This window comes from Odocoileus virginianus, chromosome 5 (genome assembly GCF_023699985.2).
Source record: "Odocoileus virginianus isolate 20LAN1187 ecotype Illinois chromosome 5, Ovbor_1.2, whole genome shotgun sequence".
NCBI classification, from domain to species: Eukaryota; Metazoa; Chordata; class Mammalia; order Artiodactyla; family Cervidae; genus Odocoileus; species Odocoileus virginianus.
The window spans coordinates 18,126,548-18,143,733 of NC_069678.1; the positions used below are offsets into that span (position 1 = coordinate 18,126,548).

A 17,186-nucleotide genomic window follows, 5' to 3' on the forward strand; every position below is an offset into this window, starting at 1 on the left:
CTGTATTGGTGTTTATCTTTCTGGCTTATTTCACTCTGTATAATGGACTCCAGTTTTATCCATCTCATTAGAACTGATTCAAATGTATTGTTTTCAATGGCTGAGTAATATTCCATTGTGTATATGTACCACTGCTTTCTTATCCATTCATCTGCTGATGGGTATCTAGGTTGCTTCCATGTCCTGGCTATTACAAACAGTGCTGCGATGAACATTGGGGTGCACATGTCTCTTTCAGATCTGGTTTCCTCGGTGTGTATGCCCAGAAGTGGGATTGCTGGGTCATATGGCAGTTCTATTTCCAGTTTTTAAAGGAATCTCCACACTGTTCTCCATAGCGGCTATACTAGCTTGCATTCCCACCAACAGTGTAAGAGGGTTCCCTTTTCTCCACACCCTCTCCAGCATTTATTGCTTGTAGACTTTTGGATAGCAGCCATCCTGACTGGCATGTAATGGTACCTCATTGTGGTTTTGATTTGCATTTCTCTGATAATGAGTGATGTTGAGCATCTTTTCATGTGTTTGTTAGCCATCTGTATGTCTTCTTTGGAGAAATGTCTGTTTAGTTCTTTGGTCCATTTTTTGATTGGGTCATTTATTTTTCTGAAATTGAGCTTCAGGAGTTGCTTGTATATTTTTGAGATTAATCCTTTGTTGCTTCGTTTGCTATTATTTTCTCCCATTCTGAAGGCTGTCTTTTCACTTTGCTTAGAGGTTCCTTTGTTGTGCAAAAGCTTTTAAGTTTCATTAGGTCCCATTTGTTTATTTTTGCTTTTATTTCCAATATTCTGGGAGGTGGGTCATAGAGGATCTTGCTGTGATTTATGTCAGAGAGTGTTTTGTCTATGTTCTCCTCTAGGAGTTTTATAGTTTCTGGTCTTACATTTAGATCTTTAATCCATTTTGAGTTTACTTTTGTGTTTGGTGTTAGAAAGTGTTCTAGTTTCATTCTTTTACAAGTGGTTGACCAGTTTTCCCAGCACCACTGGTTAAAGAGGTTGTCTTTTTTCCATTGTATATTCTTGCTTCCTTTGTCGAAGATAAGGTGTCCATAGGTATGTGGGTTTATATCTGGGCTTTCTATTTTGTTCCATTGATCTATTTTCTGTCTTTGTGCCAGTACCATACTGTCTTGATGACTGTGGCTTTGTAGTAGAGCCTGAAGTCAGGCAGGTTGATTCCTCTAGTTCCATTCTTCTTTCTCAAGATTGCTTTGGCTATTCAAGGTTTTTAGTATTTCTATACAAATTGTGAAATTATTTGTTCTAGTTCTGTGAAGAATACTGTTGGTAGCTTGATACGGATTGCATTGACTCTATAGATTGCTTTGCATAGTATACTCATTTTCACAATATTGATTCTTCCAATCCATGAACAAGGTACATTTCTCCGTCTATTTGTGTCCTCTTTGAGTTCTTTCATCAGTGTTTTATAGTTTTCTATATATAGGTCTTTTGTTTCTTTAGGTAGATATACTCTTAAGTATTTTATTTTGGTGGTGTTGTTGTTGCAATGGTGAATGGTATTGTTTCCTTAATTTCTCTTTCTGTTTTCTCATTGTTAGTGTATAGGAATGCAAGCGATTTCTGTGTGTTAATTTTATATCCTGCAACTTTATTATGTTCATTGATTAACTCTAGTAATTTTCTGGTAGAGTCTTTAGGGTTTTCTATGTAGAGAATCATGTCATCTGCAAACAGCTAGAGTTTCACTTCTTCTTTTCCTTTCTGGATTCCTTTTATTTCTTTTTCTGCTCTGATTGCTGTGGCCAAAACTTCCAAACTATGTTAAATAGTAGTGGTGAGAGTGGGCACCCTTGTCTTGTTCCTGATTTTAGGGGAAATGCTTTCAATTTTTCACCATTGAGGGTGATGCTTGCTGTGGGTTTGTCATATATAGCTTTTATTATGTTGAGGTATGTTCCTTCTATTCCTGCTTTCTGGAGAGTTTTAATCAAAAATAGATGTTGAATTTTGTCAAAGGCTTTTTTTGCATCTATTGAGATAATCATATGGTTTTCATCTTTCAATTTGTTAATGTGGTGTATTACATTGATTGATTTGCAGATATTAAAGAATCCTTGCATCCCTGGGATAAAGCCCACTTGGTCATGATGCATGATCTTTTTAATATGTTATTGGATTCTGTTTGCTAGAATTTTGTTAAGGATTTTTGCATCTATGTTCATCAGTGGTATTGGCCTGTAGTTTTCTTTTTTTTTGTGGCATCTTTGTCTGGTTTTGGAATTAGGGTGATGGTGGCCTCATAGAATGTTTGGAAGTTTGCGTTCTTCTGCAATTTTCTGGAAGAGTTTGAGTAAGATAGGTATTAGCTCTTCTCTAAATTTTTGGTAGAATTCAGCTATGAACCCATCTGGTCCTGGGCTTTTGTTTGCTGGAAGATTTCTGATTACAGTTTTGATTTCCTTGCTTGTGATGGGTCTGGTAAGATCTTCTATTTCTTCCTGGTTCAGTTTTGGAAAGTTATAGTTTTCTAGGAATTTGTCCATTTCTTCCAAGTTGTCCATTTTATTGGCATAGAGCTGCTGGTAGTAGTCTCTTATGATCCTTTGTATTTCAGTGCTGTCTGTTGTGATCTCTCCATTTTCATTTCTAATTTTGTTGATTTGGTTCTTCTCCCTTTGTTTCTTAATGAGTCTTGCTAATGGTTTGTCAATTTTGTTTATCTTTTCATAAAACCAGCTTTTAGCTTTGTTGATTTTTGCTATTGTCTCTTTTGTTTCTTTTGCATTTATTTCTGCCCTAATTTTTAAGATTTCTTTCCTTCTACTAACCCTGGGGTTCTTCATTTCTTCCTTCTCTAATTGCTTTAGGTGTAGAGCTAGATTATTTATTTGACTTTCTTCTTGTTTCTTGAGGTAAGCCTGTAATGCTATGAACCTTCCCCTTAGCACTGCTTTTACAGTGTCCCATAGGTTTTGGGTTGTTGTGTTTTCATTTTCATTTGTTTCTATGCATATTTTGATTTCTTTTTTTATTTCTTCTATGATCCGTTGGTTATTCAGAAGTGTGTTATTTAGCCTCCATATGTTTGAATTTTTAATAGTTTTTTCCCTGCAATCGAGATCTAGTCTTACTGCATTGTGGTCAGAAAAGATGACTGGAATGATTTCAATTTTTTTGAACTTCCCAAGGCTAGATTTATGGCTCAGGATGTGATCTATTCTGGAGAAGGTTCCATGTGCACTTGAGAAAAAGGTGAAGTTGATTGTTTTGGGGTGAAATGTCCTATAGATATCAATTAGGTCTAGCTGGTCCTTTGTGTCATTTAAGGTTTGTGTTTCCTTGTTAATTTTCTGTTTATTTGATCTATCCATAGGTGTGAGTGGGGTATTAAATTCTCCCACTATTATTGTGCTATTGTTAATTTCCCCTTTCATACTCGTTAGCTTTTGTCTTACATATTGTGGTGCTCCTATGTTGGGTGCATATATATTTATAATTGTCATATCTTCTTCTTGGATTGATCCTTTGATCATTATGTAGTGTCCTTCTTTGTCTCTTTTCACAGTCTTTATTTTAAAGTCTATTTTATCTGATATGAGTATTGTGACTCCTGCTTTCTTTTGGCCTCTGTTTGCGTGAAATATTTTTTTCCAGCACTTCACTTTCAGTCTGTATGTTTCCCTTGTTTTGAGGTGGGTCTCTTGTAGACAGCATACATAGGGGTCATGTTTTTGTATCCATTCAACAAAATATCTTTGTCTTTTGGTTGGGGCATTCAACCCATTTACATTTAAGGTAATTATTGATAAGTATGATCCCATTGCCATTTACTTTGTTGTCTTGGGTTCACGTTTATACAACCTTTCTGTGTTTCCTGTCTAGAGAAGATCCTTTAGCATTTGTTGAAGAGCTGGTTTGGTGGTGCTGAATTCTCTGAGCTTTTGCTTGTTTGTAAAGCTTTTGAATTCTCCTTCATATCTGAATGAGATCCTTACTGGGTACAGTAATCTGGGCTGTAGGTTATTCTCTTTCATTACTTTAAGTATGTCCTGCCATTCCCTTCTGGCCTGAAGAGTTTCTGTTGATAGATCAGCTGTTATCCTTATGTGAATCCCCTTGTGTGTTATATATTATTTCTCTCTTGCTGCTTTTAATATTTGTTCTTTGTGTTTTATCTTTGTTAATTTGATTAGTATGTGTCTTGGGGTGTTTTGCCTTGGGTTTATCCTGTTTGGGACTCTCTGGGTTTCTTGGACTTGGGTGGCTATTTCCTTCCCCATTTTAGGGAAGTTTTCAGCTATTGTCTCCTCAAGTATTTTCTCATGGCCTTTCTTTTTGTCTTCTTCTTCTGGGACTCCTATGATTCGAATGTTGGGGCGTTTCACATTGTCCCAGAGGTCCCTGACGTTGTCCTCATTTCTTTTGATTCTTTTTTCTTTCTTCCTCTCTGCTTCATTTATTTCCACCATTTGATCTTCTACCTCACTTATCCTATCTTCTGCCTCCGTCATTCTACTGTTGGTTCCCTCCAGAGTGTTTTTTATCTCATTTATTGCATTATTCATTTTTAATTGACTCTTTTTTATTTCTTCTAGGTCCTTGTTAAACATTTCTTGCATCTTCTCAATCTTTGTCTCCAGGCTATTTATCTGTAACTCCATTTTGTTTTCAAGATTTTGGATCATTTTTATTATCAATATTCTAAATTCTTTTTCTGGTAGATTCCCTATCTCCTCTTCTTTTGTTTGGCTTGATGTGCATTTTTCATGTTCCTTTACCTGCTGAGTATTTCTCTGCCTTTTCATCTTGTTTAGATTGCTATGTTTGGAGTGGCCTTTCTGTATTCTGGTGGTCTGTGGTTCCTTTTAATGTGGAGGTTTCTCCCAGTGGGTGGGGTTGGACAACTGGTTTGTCAAGGTTTCCTGGTTAGGAAAGCTTGTGTCGGTGTTCTGGTGCATGGAGCTTGATTTCTTCTCTCTGGAGTGCAATGGAGTGTCCAGTAGTGAGGTTTGAGACAGGTCTATGTGTTTGGTGTGACTTTGGGCAGCCTGTATGTTGACATTCAGGGCTATGTTCCTGCGTTGCTGGAGAATTTGCATGGTATGTCTTGCTCTGGAACTTATTGGCTCTTGGGTTGTGGTTGGTTTCAGTGTAGGTATAGAGGCTTTTGGATGATCTCTTATTACTTAATGCTCCCTGTAGTCAGGAGTTTTCTGGTGTTCTCAGGTTTGGGGCTTAAGTCTCCTGCCTCTGGATTTCAGTCTTATTCTTCCAGTAGCCTCAAGACTTCTCCAACTATACAGCACTGATAATAAAACTTCTAGGTTATAGGTGAAAAGATTCTCCACAATGAGGGACACTCAGAAAGGTTCACAGAGTTACATGAAGAAGAGGAGAGGGAGGAGGGAGATAGAGATGAACAGGAGGAGAAAAAGGGGGACTCAAGAGGTGAGAGACAGATCTACGCAGTACTCTGTTCCCTAAGTGTTCTCCGTAGCCCAGAACACCCACAGAGATTCACAGAATTGGATTGAGAATAGAAGGGGGAGGGAGGAAATAAAGGTGATCTGGGGGAGAAAAAGGAGAAAAAGGGAAAGAGAGTAATCATCACACTCCTGAGTAAAAATGGGTACTGACTATTGGATTCTTAAATGTCCAAAATTGATATCAAATACTGAAAAACAAAGATTAAAAATCTGGAGTAGAGGTTAGACTCTTAAAAATACAATATTAAAAACAAAAACACAAAAAATTTAAGAAATATATATGAAGTTTGCTTTAAAATAGGGTCTTTTTTTTTTGCAAGGTTATAGTGAAATGGAAATGAAAATTAAGGAGTAATAGAGGAGTAATGGAGGACTTTAAAAGAAAATAAAAGAAAAAAAAAAAAAAGAAAAAATTTTAATTAAAAAATAGTAAAAAATAAATGAAAAATAAGGAGTAATAGAGGAGTAATAGGGAATTTTAAAAGAAAATAAAAGAGAAAAAATTTAAAAAAGAAAAAAATTTTAATTAAAAAAGTAGTAAAATTATATCTAAGAATTTCTCTGTAGCTGTTGCGGGCAGTGTGGGTTCAGTTCAGTTTCAGATAGCTCCTTGTTCCAGCTTATGCTTCTCGATATCTATAGGCCCCTTCCGGTGTATTGGTGTTAACTACAGGGATTTTAATCTGTTGGACTGGTCACTTCTGAAGCGGTTCCCTTTGTTTATTTGGCTTCTGTTTGCTGGTCTCTTCAGTGTCTAATTTCTGCCCTGACACACGCAGGCGGAGGTGGTCTCTTGTCTAGGTTTGCTTGTTCAGTCGTCCTGTGGGGAGGGAGGGGCGCTGCAGACAAACGTCACTGGCCTGTGTGGGGAGCACTCGCAGGGTTCCGGCCACACTGGGTTTGCCCCCGCTCGCGGCGTGTGCTTTCCCTGTCTACACTGCTCAGACTCCAGGCTGCTCTATAGGGAGAGGGCCCTGCATTGCGTGGGGTTCCAGTTTTCGGGTACTCCACAAAAGCTCGGACTCGGTTGGGCCTGCGTTTTGTGCCTTCCCCGCCGGAGCAGCTCAGGCCACCAGGAGCTTGACGAGCGCACTCTCCCTGGGTGCGGTGCGCCTTATCCCCTCTGTGGACCCAGCCCCAGTTTCTGCACATCAGTCAGGTGCGCGCCTTACGTCTGTTCTGGGGAACTGGCCTCTAGCTGCGACCCTCCCAGCAGATGTCAACCATCCAGAATCTCAGGAAGTCTTTGGTTAGAAACTGGAAGCCTGTTTGCAGTTTGGTAGGGGTGCTGTCTCTGGGGCCAAGTTTGCCCCTTTCCCCTCCCCACTGCCTCCTGCCTCCTGGGGGAGATGGGCCAGTCTGCCTCTGGCTAGCTCTTCTCTGGAATTGCTCAGTCCTTCCTTTGTTCTGCGAATGGCCGGCAGTGTGTTTGGGCTGGTTAATTTTCTCTCTCTCTCTTGCTATCCCACAGTTTAAGTTGCTATCTCGCATTAGCTCCCTCCAATTGCCCTCAGGGCATTCAGGCCCGGACCTTACCCTAAGCAATGCCACCCGCTCCTCTCCATTCGGCCCCCACTTGCTGGTGGCGGATGCGAGCGTCTAGGGTACTTTTCTGCTGGGAGTTGCTTTTAGACATGTAATCTGTGGGTTTTATTTATTTTTCCTCCCAGTTATGTTGCCCTCCGAGATTCGAAAACTTCCCCCAGACCCGCCAGCAAGAGGGTTTCCTGGTGTTTGGAAACTTCCTCTATTACGACTCCCTTCCCGGGACGGGTCTCCGTCCCTAACTCTTTTGTCTCTCTTTTACCTTTTATATTTTGTCCTACCGCCTTTCAAAGACAATGGGCTGCTTTTCTGGGCACCTGATGTCCTCTGCTAGCGACCAGAAGTTGTTTTGTGAAGTTTGCTCAGCGTTCAAATGTTCTTTCGATGAATTTGTAGGAGAGAAAGTGGTCTCCCTGTCCTCCCTTAGCTCCTCCCACCCACTCCAGTATTCTTGCGTGGAGAATCCCCATGGACAGAGGAGCCTGACGGGGTCCATGGGGTCACAAAAAGTCTGACATGATTGAGATACTAAGCACAGCACAGCACACAATTCATGACTTGTTGAATCTGCAGATGTGAAACACAGACCCAGAGGGACTGCAGATATGAAGAAACTATGGGTACAAATGATCAGACATAAGTTATATGTGGACTTTAGACTGTTTGGAGGATTGGTGCTCACAATCCACACATTGTTCTAGGGTCAACTGTACATTAACCATCATTGACCAACCACCATACAAAGCAGGTTTAGCCAAGAACAATCACAGGGCTTTCACTTCACCCTCCAGCCATGACAGCTGCTGCTCAACCCTGAGCAAACCCCATGGCCTCAGCTGTGGCTACAGAACTCATCTGAGGAGACACCGGACCACCTCTTCTCACAGTCTTGCCATTAGACCTATACACAGAACTCTGTGTGTGAGCAATGTGCACTCATCTACATATGCTGACCTTGGCAAATCTGCCAGAGATATTATCATGAAGGATACTCTGAAACTAGAAGTTCCAAACTCCAAAAGTCTAAAGTGGAAATCGCCAGATTACAAAGCGTTATTGTAAAACATCGCTCCAGACTTCAGTTTGTAAAAGGAATTAAAAGAAACTGAGAGTCACAAAGTGCACAAACTGATGTAATTTATTCCCTTCCCCTCCTTGATAGCATTCCATTTTTCCATTTCTGAGGGTCTGGGCTTAGGAGCTGGGTTCCACGACTCACACCACACAGCTCTCAGCGGTAGAACAGGAGCACAGCTGCCTCAGTGATCTCCCGGCTGGAGCTGTATCCCTTGTGAGCTCCGTATCCATTCCAGTCAAAGGAGGAGAAATCCCCACACTGCCAGGGGCTGCTCTTTGGGAAGTATCCTCCTCCGCCGATGCAGTGCTGGGGGGCAGGGAGAAGACGCTGTGAGGGGTTGGCTGTAAACACACCAGTGAGCTCTTAATGGTCGAATCCCCTGTAAGTTTGGCTTTCTTCCTACTTGCCTTGACCCCTCCCCTGAAAAAACCTTTTCCTCCAGTAGACTCTGAAACCATGCTTCCCTGAATTCCTCTCTACCTTCCTTCATGCTTATTCTCAGACCTCTCAACCAGCCTTTTTCCTCAATGGCTCCCCCAAAGGCTATTTATCCCTCCCAGTTCTGTCCACACCTCACTCTCCCAATGACGGTCTGTCTTCCCCCATGACTTTTGCTAGAACCAGCATAATCGTATACTGTCAAGATATACTCCTAAGTCTGGAAGACCAGCCAGGTATTTTCTGGGCTTGAAACCCCACATCCAACTGCCCTGTGAATGTCTCCACCTACATATCACTAGATCTAAAACTCCACTTAAGCAAAACAAAACTAAATCGCTCTCTTGCTGCCCTTGAATGTATTTCTCTTCTTGTCACCCATCTTAATTGATAGCACCCAAAACAAAACCCTAAAGTCTGTTGCCTCCTTCACTTCCCATCCTCCACATTCATTTAATCATCAAGAACTGCTGATTTCACTGTCTATGCATCCATGCTTGCTCTTTCAAATTTATCAAGGCCACACTGGCTCAGGTCCTCACTATTTCACATCTGCACCTTTACACCTGCCTCATGATTTCATTGACTCTAATTTCCCTGCTCTTGAATCCATGTCCCCCTCCTTGCTAAACCAAAGTGATCAGGTCACTAATCTGGTCAAATTCCTCTGATGTGTCCCATCACCTATAACATAAACTCTATGTCCTGGACATAATGTAAAAGCCCCTCCTTGCCCTACTTCTTGCAAGTATTTCCAGCATCTGCTCTTGATTCTACACCATGTGCATATCATGATACAATTTACACAACAGCTCACTGACCCCTCAACACACCATGGTCTATCACATCCCAGTGATTTTGAACATGTTAGTCACTCATGCTCAAAGGACACTACTCTGCCCCTTGCTGCCTATTGAACTCTACACACATCTTTTGAGATTCAGCAAAGATGTCACCTCCTGGAGAATCAACTGTGTGCCATTAGCAGAGGTAGAAGCTCCTGTATTGTGTCCCCAGAGCCTCTTGTTTATGTTGCTATCTCAGAGGATACCATATAAGATTGCAATTGTGCATTTATATCTCTCTCCCACTCAGTCTGAGCTCCTTAAGATGACTCTGTCAGCTTTGCATCTCTAATAGCTGCACTTTGTAGGTTCTCTAGCATGTATTTTAAGGAATCAGTGCTTGCAAGGGTACATGCAAATGAGCACTAATGAGCAAGATAAGGCTCCTTGGAAGCCAATGTAGGGAGAACACACTCCACCCTACTCCTGGGGTCCATACCTGCATCATCCTCTAAACCATAATCTAGGGGCCCTTCCATGAAGACACAGCTATTACACCTTGACTGAGAAATGGACAACTGGTAACTGAAGGGGCAAGTAAAGATGTCCTTGACTTCAGGGTCACGTTTCTCAGACTAACAGGTGTGGAATGAAAAGGTGCTGAGTGAGCATTCTTGTTCTTAGAGCTCTGACTCCCTCCTGCCCCCCAGCCGTAAAATGTCCTTCAGAGACAGTCTCCACTAACCAAACTATGGTGCTCTGTTCTCAATACTGGAAAAAAATAAAAACAAAAAGTTTCTACATTGAATGTGTGAGAATATCATCACGATCTCAATATAAGGAAATACTTCTTAAACACAGCATCAAAGTACAAATCATACATGAGAATACAGATAAACTGGACTTCAATACAGGAAATTATATCCATTGGTCAAAGGTACAAACTTTCAGTTATAAAATAAGACCTGGGGATGTAAAGTATAGACTAGTGACTATAGTTAATAATACTGGTTTCTACACTGAAAAGTTACTAAGAAAGTAGATATTGAAATTTTTTATCACAAGACAAGAGAATTTGCAACTACGTGTGATGGTGGGTGTTGACTAGAGTTACTGTGATGATCATTTCAAAATACATAAAAATATAGAATCATTATGTTGTATGCCTGAAGATAATAAAACATTTTATGTCCATTGAATCTCAGTTTAAAAGCAATAGTAACAATTTTAAAAGTATGTCCACAAAATACCAGCAAAAGAATAAAATGCAAGCCAAGGAGATATACATTAGAACATCCCAAACAAGTGTTCCCATGCACATGCACACACACACACACACACGCACACGCACACACACATGCACACACATGTGCACATGCACCAGGGATCGTCCCAAAACTCACAAATCCAGTGTTGCAGCCAGTGACTCTCATCCCAGCACACAGGGCATTGGCTGCTCCCTCATTGTTGAACACCCTGAACTGGACAAACCCTGCAACAAATTCTTCTGGAAAAGAAGAGGCAGAGAAAGGCCTAAGTATTCAAAAGATGAACTAGAAACAATTTCCCTTTGACCAGCCCAGGGATTCCCTAAATCAACAGGTCAGGTTACAGCCCAGCACTCCAAGCTTAAGGGATGAAACCCAGCCCTTCTGTGGACAGCAGCTGCTACATCCTGGCTCTGAACTTGGCTGGAAGGAAACCTCCTTCCATCTGGAGTAACAGGAGGAAGGCTCATGTTCACAAAAGTCACTTGTCTGCCTGGAGCTCATAGGAGAAATCAGAGTCCACTGAGAGATCAGCAGGAAGACCCCCAGAGGTCCAGCAGGAATATGCACTGATCAGAAGTGGCTGTCGGTTTCTGCTGGCACACTGCTCATCCAATTACCATGACTTTATTTGCCCTACCTACCATTACCTGCTCTCATTGAAACAGTAAATGTAAGAACTGATGCTTCACATTTTCCCACCAAACATTAACGTTCTATGACTTTAGTTCACTCGTGGTCGACTTTTTGTGACGCCATAGACTGCAGTCTGCCAGGTCCCTCCGTCCATGAGATTTTCCAGGCAAGAATACTGGAGTAGGTAGCGATTTCCTTCTCCAGGGGACCTTCCCTACTGAGGTATCAAACCCACGTCTCCTGTTTTATCGTGCTGAAAAAACGTCTTCTTTCAAATAACAGCAATCCATCATAACAAAAACAAAATTTTCTCACTACTTTCCAAGTTGTTCTCACCTGTGAACATTAGTTTGCCTCTTAACTATTATGTCACACAGTGTATTGATTAAGAAGTCTGGCTTTATAGTCTCTACAATAGAGAGAACAGTAATTCTAACTCCATAGATTTTTTAGGACGATTAAATGACACCAAACCATGTCAAGTTTCTAGAAAACAGTTTGGTGTGTTGTATTGATATGTGTTCCACAAATGCTGGCCATCATTAATTGTTGTTATTTACCCTTTCCCCAAGAGTGCCGCAAAGGACTGATGACTGGATTTCGGAAGGAGATACTCACGCCGACCATTTGGCGAGTAATAAGATGCCGTTTTCTCAGCATCACCAAAGTCATAGTCGACAGGAATGGCTGGGCCGTTGTCAGTCCAGCACTTCCCTGCTCCATACTTCACTGGGTATTTCTGCAGGGACCAAAATACAGACTGAGGAGAGTAGAGACACTGCTGTACTGGGAAGTAGAGGATTTAATGCCCTTGGGTGGCATTATTCAGACAACAGCCCAAATGACAGCAATTCTTTGCCACCCCTACTCATAGCTCAGAACCTAGCCAGCCTCAAGACCCTTGTTTTTCTCCTTCTTTACCCACCCTCCTCTCTCCCCTAGCCTCTTGTACCTCCTGGCTCAGAGTTCCTCTGAGAGAGCCAGCGCACCAGTTCACAGGGACCCAGAGGTAGTAGAAAGCCAAGCAGAGGCACCTTCTAGTGCAATGAACAGAGCAGACTTACTCCTCATCCAAAACAATGACTCTCTGTTCACCAAAGGAAGTGCCCCCAACCCCAACCAGCAGCTCATGTACCTGGTAGAGTCCAAACAGATTATGTCCCAGTCTCCGGAAGAAGCCAGTGTTGGTGTGGTACCTCAGCAGGGAGCTGTTCCTCCAGTGCTTCAGGGGGGAATTGTTGGGCACGTGCCAGATGCCCAGGTCCTGGGCCTGGATGTCGTAGTAGCCAGGGTTCTGCAGAGGGACACACACTCAGCCTTACTGACCCAGGAGATGCCACCAGCCAAAGACTCATACACACAGCCCTCCCTTGAGCTGAGAGCTCAGGGCTCCAGGGAACAGGTCCCCGGCAGTGCTCAGACCCCTACCTCTCTCCAGCAGATGATGAGGCCCCACCACACAAACAGCCTTGGCGGGAAGAAGCTATGACTCAAGACATGGACTTCTGTCCTTCTTCTCCATCCCCATCTCCCACCCTCTCTTCCACATGCTCTGCTCCAGCCACACCCCACTCCCCACCCTTTCCACCTGGAAGCTCAGTGCCACCCACCTTGTAGTCATCACTGGTGGCCGCCTCTGCAGACCCAAACGTGTTGTAATTGGCCCAGTTGCCATCCCCCTCTGGGTAGTCAGCCCTGTTGCCCTGCTGACTGGACCAGCGATCGCCCACGGTGCATTTCCCAGGTAAATAGTTCTCATGGACACTGGCCACCAGGGTCCAGCCGCCACCCTCAGAGGTCATGTCACAGAAGGTCTGGTAGATGACACCATTCTCAGTGCGGAGGTGATACAGGCCATCTGCAGAGGGAACCAGTCAGAAACCCCCTGTCTTACAGCAGGGAGTCCCTGTCAGGCCCCAATACCAGAAAGAATTTGAGAAGTCAGAAATGTATCCTGAAGGTTCCTACACACACCCATTTCTTGAGGACAATTCTCCATAGGTCATCTAAGAACAGAAACACTGACTGCCTTTGTTCCATACTACCTTTTCAGAGATTTATAGAGCAAACATCCAAGGGTACAGAGATGGTATCTCCCTCTGGATAGAGCCTCCTTCTGACCACTTGAGGCCTGATAACAGCACCCGACCACATCTCAAGTCCACACCAGGATGTGGCCTCTGCAACTCAGAGCTAAGGGCAGGCATGGTCACTGCCCATTTTATGAGATTCAGATTCCCTAAGTGCAGAGTTCCTCCTCATTCTCAGCCCAAAAGAAAATAAACTGTAATATCAGAAAAGACTTGTACTTACTTGATGAACCAAATTTATGAGCTGTTCAGAGGGTAAAGAGTCTACCTGCAGTGCGGGAGATGGAGTTCGATCCCAGGGTTGGGAACATCCCCTGGAGAAGGAAATGGCAACCCACTCCAGTATCCTTTCCTGAAAAATTCCATGGACAGAGGAGCCTGGCAGGCTACAGTCCATGTGGTCACAAAGAGTCGGACACAACTGAACAACTTCACTTTCACTGTTCACTTTTGGCAAACAAACTACATGTGCAGATATCTCCTGGACCTCTTCACATCACTGTGATGGGACGGGACCAGAGAAACAGCACAGGAAAAAGCTATGCTCTGGCTACTTCCGTGATAGTGAGTAATAAAGTTCTATGTCTCTGACTCTAGAGGCTCATGTTTTCTACTACTTAGCTTACTTACAAGAAGGATAGAATTTTACAATCATCAGAGCTCTGTTGGCCAAGCTAAGAGTCACCAGGAACACGACATTCTCCCTGTGTTCAGAAGATCATGTTTCCTACAACTAGATGGGACCCAAAAGCCTCAAAATTCCCCCTGGAAGTCTTCGAGGCTGCAAGCTGGAGTCAGAGCAGACAGGAGTGGTAGGCACACCCCTCTTGATCTCCATGACCAGGATCTGTAGCGAAAATGGGGCCAAAAGGAGAGGATGCTGAGTTGGTTTATTACTCACCACCTGCGCTGTGGCAACTTTCTTTGATTTCCTTGCAGCTTCTGGGCAGGAAAGACAGGAAAGGGGCACAGGTTTTGTCCCCCCAGAACTTCCCAACAGAAGGGGTCACTGTAGAGGATGTGAGGATAATTCTCATTAATAGTGTCATACGGCTCACTCCAGCCTTCCTGGTCATTGACTCCCAGCTCCTTTCCCCTTCATAAGTTCATCACTGGGCTTTGCAGCCCCAGAGGTCAGTGTCTTCTCTGCTAAGACTAGCTGAGCCACCATCTAGTACAGACTTGACTTAACTTGCATTCTTCTCCACAACTAATTAAACTTGAAAATTCTCTTTATGCCTATTGTGATAAATGGAACTGTGAGGATGAGGATTAGGGAAAAATGTTCCCTGGACACAGCCCTGACCACCAAGCACCCTCTGGAAACCCTAAAACCAAGCCCACAGGAGCAGAAGCAGCTAGAAGAAGACAGTCTTCATCACTATGACTTCCCTGAGCCCCCCTCAGCCACACAGAGGCACAAATTGGGGCCTCAGGACAGGCCTTAGCTTCAGACCACACATCCAGAGAGACCAGCAATCAACACTCAGGCCACAGCTCAATTTGGCTGCAAAGTGTGGCTTGTCTGCATCTCCATGCCTCCCCCTTTGGGCCAGGACTTCAGCATCCAGCCCAGCTCCACTCCCTCTGCTCCTCGGCACACCTAGGTGAGCTGATGAAACTGCTGCTCCTGACTTACCTGCTCCCCGCCCTCTCGTGGCCACAGAGAGGAACAGCAGGAGGCAGAATCTGGCCCCTGGCCCCTAAAGAAGAAAGGAGGTCCAGAGCGTCATTGGAGGGTTCATTCTTTCTCTCCCTTCCATCCTTGTTGATCCATCGTTTTTCATCTTCCCATTATGGTCTCTGAACTTTCTGCATATGGAAACCTCAAATGGAAAGTGATGGGATTCTGAGCAATCTCGAACCTCCTGGAATAGAGCCCACCTCACCCAACCCTCAAATCCTTAAGGACCCACAGGCTCCTTCCTCTGAAACTCTGCATCCCTGAGGCCAAGACCAGACCTGAGCTGGCATCGCGGCTCCCCACACACTCGGATCTTGTCTCAGATTCCGCTTCCTCACAGCACAGAAAGCTGAGCCTTCCTTCCTCGCAGATGCCAGGAGCGGAGAGCGCCCAGCCAGGAGGAGTCTCAGAGCTGCTGCCTCTGCAGAGTCCTGACATGAAGGAAGTGCTGACCCTTTATAGGGAGAGCCAAGCCTGTGGGCCCTGCCCATCCCAGCCCATTTTGGTCTGCAGGCCCCTCCCTCGGGCTGTCTTCCCTTGAAGGTCCCTGGGCCTCGGCCCCCAGCAATGAGAAGGATTGTGTAACCGGCTGGAGGGGCAGGAGGCAGCGCTCTTGGGCACACAGGTGACACTCGCTATGAGGACAGTGAGCCCTGCTGGGTCAGAGCACACAGTGTTCCTTCCGTAACAGAATCTCAGGATGGACGGGACCTCACGGGTCTTCCCTGCAGCCTGTCCTGCTCCCACCTCAGTCAGATGCTCCAGGGCCTCACACACCTGTCAGGTCGCAATCCTTCCTGTCTCTCCTGAAACCTCTCCATGAAGCCTGCCCTGAATCTTCTACCCCCAGTCATAGCTGACAGATACTCCCCTGGCCTATTATGGACTTTGTCACCCTAATTATGACATGTGCCACACTGTTATGTCATTCTGTTTTAATTTGGAGGCTAAAATAATTGAAAATTTATAGAATATTGCAAAAATAAGAATAGTGCAAAGACACATATAGCTTCTACCTGGATTCACTGATAGTTTGTGTTCTACCCAATTTGCTTTATCATGTATGCCTTCTCTCTATATGCATACAAAAACTCACGCAGCCTTTCTTTCTTTAACATATTGAGAATAAGTTACATATATGAAGGCCTTTTCCCTAGATAAGTATGTCCTTTCCCAATACAGATATTCTCATATTAGCCACAGTGCAATTATCAACTTTTATCATTAATTCTTTTTAATATAACTGGTACTTTGCTAGAGTCCGCTGGCCTGGGAGTTCTACTCAGCTCAGCCAGCATTCATCAGACTGAATTTTCTCTGGCTTTCATTGCCTCCCATTATTAGGAGATTTCCGATCCACACTGAAGCCCAAAATCCCCAGGGGATGTTCTTATTGTTATTCAGTCACTAAGTGATGTCCAACTCTTTGCTAGCCCATGAACTGCAGCAAGCCAGGCTTCCCTGTCCCTCAGTATCTCCCAGAATTTGCTCAAACTCATCTTTATTGAATCGGAGATGCCATCCAACCATCTCATCCTCCATCATCCCCTTTTCCTCCTGCCTTCAACCTTCCCCAGCATCAGGGTCTTTTCCAACGAGCCAGCTCTTTGCATCAGGTGGCCAAACCATTGGAGCTTCAGCTTCAGCATCAGTCTTTCCAATGAATAGTCAGAGTTGATTTCCTTTAGAATTGACTGGTTTGACCTCCTTGTAATCCAAGGGACTCTCAAGAGCCTTCTCCAACACCACAGTTCAAAAGCACCAATCCTTCAGTGCTCAGCCTTCTTGGTCTAACTCTCACATCTGTACATGACTACTGGAAAAACCATAGCTTTGACTATATGGACATTTGACAGTATTTGACTATATGGACTACAGGGTCAAAAAAGTGATATCTCTGCTTTTTAATACTGTGTCTAGGTTCATTACAGCATACAACGAGGTTTCACCATTCCACACCCATGTCAGCCTAACTGCTTTCAGCTCTGTCCACTGCCCAGGCTCTGGCTGACCACTGATACCTCATTTCTGTCACCTCTGCTGCTGGGGCTGCTCTCGGGGTCAGACGCTGATGTTCAGGGCACTGCTTCCTCTCACTGCTGGGCCTCCAGCCCTACATCTCTTTGATGTCCAAGGTGCAGGAGCCATCCAGCTTGTTCAGTGCGGAGGAAGGCAAATGCCTTACAACCATACAAAACAGTATCTAG

At 43.9% G+C, this 17,186-nt stretch overlaps 1 protein-coding gene across 1 annotated transcript; it reads right to left on the reverse strand.

The window, feature by feature from the left end:
• Positions 1 to 8,231: 8,231 nt before the first annotated feature.
• LOC110134673 (intelectin-1-like) lies at positions 8,232 to 15,269 on the reverse strand. Its single transcript, XM_020889329.2, has 8 exons — positions 15,258 to 15,269; positions 14,935 to 14,998; positions 14,197 to 14,304; positions 12,816 to 13,063; positions 12,341 to 12,499; positions 11,824 to 11,944; positions 10,705 to 10,808; positions 8,232 to 8,384 (listed from the first exon to the last, which is right to left on the reverse strand). Exons 1-8 carry the CDS (start codon positions 15,267 to 15,269, stop codon positions 8,232 to 8,234), a joined length of 969 nt encoding a protein of 322 aa, XP_020744988.2.
• Between the last annotated feature and the right edge of the window lie 1,917 nt (positions 15,270 to 17,186).

Coding starts and splice junctions, on each gene's coding strand:
- LOC110134673 (XM_020889329.2), bottom strand. Junction 13,064..14,196: donor AAGTTGCCACAGCGCAGGTG/GTGAGTAATAAA, acceptor TTCCCTCTGCAG/ATGGCCTGTATCACCTCCGC. Junction 12,500..12,815: donor CCACCAGTGATGACTACAAG/GTGGGTGGCACT, acceptor GTCCCTCTGCAG/AACCCTGGCTACTACGACAT.